Consider the following 7,179-nt stretch of genomic DNA (forward strand, 5'->3'; position numbering starts at 1 on the left):
TCATAACGACGCACATACAAATATTCCTGGAATTTGTCTTCAAAATAAAAGAGTCAAATTCTTTCATTTCCCCTTTGATAGGGAAATGGTTGTGTGAATGTGACATGTGATGGCTATTATTTATTTGATGGCAAACTAATACAAAGTGAGCTTGCAGTCCTGTGAGGAATGATACGAGCACACCTGAGGGATAAGGAAAAAGATTAGCGCCTCTCTATTTATGTCCTCCAAAGCTCTTTAACATGCCTTGCAAAGCTTTTATACCTTCATGTGTCAGACACCGTGGGAGTAAAGTGCGTGCGTGTGTGTGCGTGTATCTAGGAGCAAGTGCGAGTTGCCATAATCAAGTCGATTGCCCTTGTTGAGCCGCTCTTCAATCTTCTCGCCTGTGCGCCTCCATAGTGTCCCTCCGTCTTCATTGTGGAGAGCAAGCTCAGGGCATAAGGAGTATCTATCGTGGGGAACACTCAAGTGGGCAGGATGTTGATCACCATGCTAACGGCTATGTACGTGATGGTCCGAGTCGTGCAATCGGTAAGGCCGTGATAAGGATTTTTCAAATGAATGTATAGAAGGTGGTGGTTAGCATTCATGCCAGCAGATTTTTTCTTTTCTTTCCATCTCGCTACTATTCCAGTTTTTTTTCCGCCTGCGTGAAGCTGCCAGTGCGGAGTACAAATATTTTTTACTAAAGGGAAATATGAAATATGTAGTTAAGTTCTACATAATTGCAAAATTTGATTTGTTTACATCATAAATTTATTGCTCGGTAGCATTGCAATTTTGGATCCAAAGGATTAAATTGTGTAAGTGTCCAAATAAATTGACTTTTTTGATGTAAATAACATTCTATTAAATTTTAAGTTCGGCTCTCATGTTCATATTCATCCAATTTACCAAAAAACAACTTGTACAAACAATGCTTAATGGAAAATCTCTGGGGGTAACCCTAATAATGCATGACAAGATAGTCCCGTCATGCTCATGTAGAATTTCAAATTGCAGCTAATGTGTGTTTGACCTTTTCTAATGACTACACTTTGCGTTTGCAGATAGGGGAGCACTTTGGTCACCAGCAGGAGCCTCTGCCATACATGGTTTCCCAGCCTTTGCCCTGGCAGGTGCATTCCGTGTCACACAGCCGCAGAAGCAGCAAAGTAGATGAGGTGGGAAACCTTATGTTTGGATATATTTATATATCTGGCTCAAATTCAAACCGTGATCAAAAAATTTAGATTCCCCCCCCCCCCCCTACAGATGACCTATGACCCGATTGTTGAATTCACTCTTGTGCGGTGAGATGATCAGAGCGGGCACGTTGCCAAATGAGTGGGGCTAAGCAGCTCTAGCCTTTAGCCTTTAGCATTCAGACTCGAGGCTTCTCCCGCTGTGCTTGGACTGCAAATCCCAATCAAGGCGATTTATGTTGGAAGTCGTTACATCAACCAACACATGCGCACAGGGCTCGTCATGCACGTGGCAGGGTACTTTTCTTGCGCACGTTGTCCAAGCATATCTGATTTGACAGTTGAAAGAATGTAACCAATGTCGCATAGCAGTACAGATGCTTGATCACGTCGCTTTGTATCTGATGCTCCTCACGCAACTCGGCATTCTCCGCTTAGTTTGGACGTCACTCGTTGGAGAGTGTCTGTAGTGTCAGACTAGAATTTTTGTCACCTTTGTATTTTACATTTAAAAACAAAGAGCAACTCAGTACAGTCGTTTTTTTGTCGCCAATGCAAATGAATCCAAGAAATTGTTGCATTTTCATTTGATGAGAACTTATTTATTCAAATGAATCACAAATGATGCCTTTGTGATTGATGACATGGGCCTTGTCAATGTAAAAGTTAAGCTTCATCTGACCGCACAACCTTTCCCCCTACATGCTATCTAATTGGCTTAGCATGACTACGCACGAAATGTATTTTTAATAGGCGAGGCTGTAAAACTGAATTATACCACAAGAGGGCGCCCGAGTACCACTCCTTCAGTGGTATCACACGGCTCCACAGTGCTCACTTTTAAAACAGGAAAACCTTTCTACTCAGTTGTTGCTGTTTGCGAAGGCATCTCGTCCCGACTGTTGTATTCAATATTTTGTTGAGTTTGTCTTGATTTGTTTTGCAGCTGGATGGCTTCAGAAGGAACAGCATGGGTGTGTACAGAAAGTGTAAGTAAAACTCTTTTCTTGGACATTGTGCTGCTCATTCTAGTTTTGTCACCACCTATAACATTTTAATTTTGCAACCCTGTGTCTTATTGCCCCCCCCCCCTAAAAAAATGTGTCTTTCTTTGCCAATCAGACTCCAACGCCAGTAACGGCACGTGCTGCAGTGAAGTGCTAGGCCCGCCCCCCCTCAGCCCCGTGGACAAGGCCGCAGCCACCATCCAGACTCACTTCAGGAAGTTTCAGCAGAAGAAGTTAAAGAATGGCAAATAGATCAGTTGGACTTGTTTGGAAGTGCAACATACTGCTAGAGCTCCCTCTAGTGGCAAATATAAATATCACCACCTAAATACAGTTTAGGTGTGTTTAACTGCATTTAATCTTCAAGGAATATTTATTTATTTAGGTACAATACAAGCTAATGAGATCCAAGAAAAACACTGCAAAAAATGAGTCTGCCTTTACAATTTTTTCCCAATGAATTATTATTAATTATTCATAATAATGTAATATATAATTCATTAATTTACAGTTTTTTGAATTCATTTATTTAACAACGTTTATGTAGTTTACAAAAGGCTACATTCATATTTAAGCACCTTATTTAGACGGATGAAACATGGAGTTTTGAGTTTTTCCTTGCCCTCCTGGGAGTTTAAGATCAGGGGATGTTTGAGAATATTTGTCATTTTTCACACGTCCTGAGTGTTGTTAGTCACCTAAATGTTGAACAGCGGCTGTGATGTACCCAAGTCAAATTCCTTGTTTGGCATGCTCAAACATGGCGAATAAAAATTCTTGAATCTTGAATGAAGAGCCAGAATATTTGTATATTTTGTATAGACTTTTTTTAAAAAGAAAGTATAATTATGTTTCAAAGAATAGAGTACAGCTAGATAATAGAAGGCAGACACTCCTGTTATTTGTATATATTTTTTTAATAGATTATTGTTCCCTTTAATTTCTGATAAAAATTGATACATCTCATAACTTACTCTTGAGTGCACAAGTCATATGTTGATGTATGAATATGAAGTAATCATTTATATGTTCATGGTGACAAAATAAATGGAGAATAATCACCATACCCTTTAGTGATGTGCATTACTGTCCTTTTAAGTGAAGTGGATCTTTCGAATCAGTTCTCAAAAGATTCGTTCAAACGAATCCTTCAACAACTCGGAAATCTGAAAGTGACAAGTGCCACACAAAGTGTTGGCTCGTGAGTGAACGATTCGTTCAAAAGAACTTGTTTTTTTTCCCAGTAAACGAGAGTGAACGAATCACGTGATTCGTTCTTTTTCAGTTCATGTGACTTCAACCAGTAGGTGTCGGTAATGCCCATTGAAGCTGGTGCCACCTCGCCGTAAAACAAAACGAAGAAGAAATCGACGTCACTTCCTGTTTACAAACGAGTCGCGAATCGCATTTCCCGTTCACCAACGAACGAATCTGCGAGTGAGTGATTTGCATTTCCAGTTCATCGCGAGAACGGGTCAGTGAGGTAACGAATCGTGACTTTTGGTGTTGCGTCTCCCTCCTGGCGTGAACTATGGAAGCCAGAATGTCGATTGACGATTTGCCAAGCAAAGAAAGAAGCACTCACTTCTTTTATGCAAGCTAACGGCTAACTTTATTGCATGAAGGGATGCGCCGTGATGCAACAACGGGGAGATGATGCTTCTCTTTGGCTCAGAGTGAGTGAGTGAGTGAGTGAGTGAGTGAGTGAGTGAGTGAGTGAGTGAGTGAGTGAGTGAGTGAGTGAGAGAGTGGGTGGGTGAGTGAATGAGTGTGAGTGAGTGAGTGAGTGAGTAGTTGAGTGCGAGTGAGTGAGTGAATGAGTGAGAAATAAGTGAGTGAGTAGTTGAGTGAGTGAGTGAGTGTGAGTAGTTGAGTATGAGTAGTTGAGTGTGAGTGAGTAGTTGAGTGTGAGTGAGTGAGTGAGTGAGTGAGTGAGTGAGTGAGTGAGTGAGTAGTTGAGTGCGAGTGAGTGAGTGAATGAGTGAGAAATAAGTGAGTGAGTAGTTGAGTGAGTGAGTGAGTGTGAGTAGTTGAGTATGAGTAGTTGAGTGTGAGTGAGTAGTTGAGTGTGAGTGAGTGAGTGAGTGAGTGTGAGTAGTTGAGTGTGAGTGAGTGAGTGAATGAGTGTGAGTGGGTGAGTAGTTGAGTGTGAGTGAGTGAGTGAGTGAGTGAGTGAGTGAGTGAGTGAGTGAATGAGTGTGAGTGAGTAGTTGAGTGTGAGTGAGTAGTTGAGTGTGAGTGAGTGAGTGAGTGAGTGAGTGAGTGAGTGAGTGTGAGTAGTTGAGTATGAGTAGTTGAGTGTGAGTGAGTAGTTGAGTGTGAGTGAGTGAGTGAGTGTGAGTAGTTGAGTGTGAGTGAGTGAGTGAGTGAGTGAGTGAGTAGTTGAGTGAGTAGTTGAGTGAGTGTGAGTGAATGAGTATGTGAGTGAGTGAGTGAGTGAGTGAGTGAGTGAGTGTGAGAGTGAGTGAGTGAGTGAGTGAGTGCGTGAGTGAGTGAGTGAGTGAGTGAGTGAGTAGTTGAGTGTGAGTGAGTGAGTGAGTGAGTGAGTGAGTGAGTGAGTGAGTAGTTAAGTGTGAGTGAGTGTGAGTGAGTGTGAGAGTGAGTGAGTGAGTGAGTAGTGTGAGTGAGTGAGTGAGTAGTGTGAGTGAGTGAGTGAGTGAGTGAGTAATTGAGTGAGTAATTGAGTGAGTGAGTGAGTGAGTGAGTGAGTGAGTGAGTGAGTGAGTGACTGACTGACTGAGTGGGTAAGTGAGTGAGTTTGAGTGCGTGAGCGAGTGAGTTTGAGTGAGTGATTTAGTGAGTGAATGAGTGAGTGAGTGAGTAGTTGAGTGTGAGTGAGTGAGTGAGTGAGTGAGTGAGTGACTAGTTAAGTGTGAGTGAGTGTGAGTGAGTGTGAGAGTGAGTGAGTGAGTAGTGTGAGTGAGTGAGTGAGTGAGTGAGTGAGTGAGTGAGTAATGAGTGTGAGTGAGTGAGTAGTTGAGTGTGAGTGAGTGAGTCAGTGAGTGAGTAGTTGAGTGAGTGAGTGAGTCAGTGAGTAATTGTGAGTGAGTGAGTGAGTAGTTGAGTGTGAGTGAGTGAATGAGTGAGTGAGTAGTTGAGTGTGAGTGAGTGAGTGAATGAGTGAGTGAGTGAGTAGTTGAGTGTGAGTGAGTGTGAGTGAGTGAGTGTGAGTGAGTGACTGAGTGACTGAGTGAGTAATGAGTGTGAGTGAGTGAGTGAGTGAGTGAGTGAGTAGTTGAGTGTGAGTGAGTGAGTGAGTGAGTTGAGTGAGTAAGAGAGTGGGTGGGTGAGTGAATGAGTGTGAGTGAGTGAGTAGTTGAGTGTGAGTGAGTGAGTGAGTGAGTGAGTGAGTGAATGAGTGAGAAATGAGTGAGTAGTTGAGTGAGTGAGTGAGTGAGTGAGTAGTTGAGTGAGTGAGTGAGTGAGTAGTTGAGTGAGTGAGTGAGTGAGTGAGTTTGAGTGAGTGAGCGAGTTTGAGTGAGTGAGTGAGTGAGTGAGTGAGTGAGTAGTTGAGTGTGAGTGAGTGTTAGTGAGTGAGTGAGTGAGTGAGTGAGTGAGTGAATGAGTGTGAGTGAGTGAGTGAGTGAGTGAATGAGTGTGAGTGAGTAGTTAAGTGTGAGTGAGTAGTTGAGTGTGAGTGAGTGAGTGAGTGAGTGAGTAGTTGAGTGTGAGTGAGTGTTAGTGAGTGAGTGAGTGAGTGAGTGAGTGAGTGAGTGAGTGAGTGTGAGTGAGTGAGTGAGTGAATGAGTGTGAGTGAGTAGTTGAGTGTGAGTGAGTAGTTGAGTGTGAGTGAGTGAGTGAGTGAGTGAGTGAGTGTGTGTGAATAGTTGAGTGTGAGTAGTTGAGTGAGTGAGTAGTTGAGTGTGAGTGAGTGAGTGGAGTGAGTGAGTGAGTTTGAGTGAGTGAGTTTGAGTGAGTGAGTGAGTAGTTGAGTGTGAGTGAGTGTTAGTGAGTGAGTGAGTGAGTGAGTGAGTGAGTGAATAGTTGAGTGTGAGTAGTTGAGTGTGAGTGAGTAGTTGAGTGTGAGTGAGTGAGTGAGTGAGTGAGTGTGAGTGAGTGAGTGAGTGAGTGAGTGAGTGAGTGAGTGAGTGAATGAGTGAGTGAGTGTGAGTAGTTGAGTGTGAGTGAGTGAGTGAGTGAGTGAGTGAGTGAGTGAGTAGTTGAGTGAGTAGTTGAGTGAGTAGTTGAGTGAGTAGTTGAGTGAGTGAGTGAGTGAGTGTGAGAGTGAGTGAGTGCGTTAGTGAGTGAGTGAGTGAGTAGTTGAGTGAGTGAGTGAGTGAGTGAGTGAGTGAGTGAGTGAGTGAGTAGTTAAGTGTGAGTGAGTGAGTGAGTGAGTGAGTGTGAGAGTGAGTGAGTGAGTGAGTGAGTAGTTAAGTGTGAGTGAGTGAGTGAGTGAGTGAGTGAGTAGTGTGAGTGAGTGAGTGTGAATGTGAGTGTGAGAGTGTGAGAGTGTGAGTGAGCGAGTGAGTAGTTGAGTGAGTGAGTGAGTGAGTGAGTGAGTGAGTGAGTGAGTGGGTTTGAGTGAGTGAGTGAGTGAGCGAGTGAGTTTGAGTGAGTTATTTAGTTAGTGAATGAGTGAGTGAATGAGTGAGTGAGTGAGTGAGTGAGTGTGTGAGTGAGTGAGTAGTTGAGTGTAAGTGAGTGAGTGAGTGAGTGAGTGAGTGAGTGAGTGAGTGAGTGAGTTAGGGTTTAGGGTTAGGGTTTGAGTGAGTGGGTTAGGGTTTAGGGTTAGGGTTAGAGTGAGTGAGTGAGTGAGTGAGTTAGGGTTTAGGGTTAGGGTTTGAGTGAGTGAGTGAGTGAGTGAGTTAGGGTTTAGGGTTAGGGTTAGGGTTTGAGTGAGTGAGTGAGTGGGTTAGGGTTAGGGTTAGGGTTAGGGTTTGAGTGAGTGAGTTTGAGTGAGTGAGTGAGTGAGTGAGTGAGTGAGTGAGTGAGTTAGGGTTAGGGTTAGGGTTAGGGTTTGAGTGAGTGAGTGAGTGAGTTAGGGT

At 43.3% G+C, this 7,179-nt stretch overlaps 1 protein-coding gene across 1 annotated transcript; it reads left to right on the top strand.

Moving 5' to 3' along the window:
* The first annotated feature begins 117 nt into the window (after window positions 1-117).
* On the top strand, window positions 118-3,260 carry LOC148395773 (uncharacterized). The gene is made up of 4 exons (XM_088380635.1): window positions 118-534; window positions 1,053-1,166; window positions 2,134-2,176; window positions 2,310-3,260. Exons 1-4 carry the CDS (start codon window positions 481-483, stop codon window positions 2,444-2,446), a joined length of 348 nt encoding a protein of 115 aa, XP_088236761.1. The 5' UTR covers window positions 118-480; the 3' UTR covers window positions 2,447-3,260.
* The last annotated feature ends 3,919 nt before the right edge of the window (window positions 3,261-7,179 follow it).

This window comes from Syngnathus floridae, chromosome 7 (genome assembly GCF_059516105.1).
Source record: "Syngnathus floridae isolate MCC-2025c chromosome 7, RoL_Sflo_1.0, whole genome shotgun sequence".
In the NCBI taxonomy this organism is placed as follows: Eukaryota; Metazoa; Chordata; class Actinopteri; order Syngnathiformes; family Syngnathidae; genus Syngnathus; species Syngnathus floridae.

Coding starts and splice junctions, on each gene's coding strand:
- LOC148395773 (XM_088380635.1), top strand. CDS start 481: ATGTTGATCACCATGCTAACGGCTATGTACGTGATGGTCCGAGTCGTG. Junction 1,167..2,133: donor GAAGCAGCAAAGTAGATGAG/GTGGGAAACCTT, acceptor TTTGTTTTGCAG/CTGGATGGCTTCAGAAGGAA. Junction 2,177..2,309: donor CATGGGTGTGTACAGAAAGT/GTAAGTAAAACT, acceptor TTTGCCAATCAG/ACTCCAACGCCAGTAACGGC.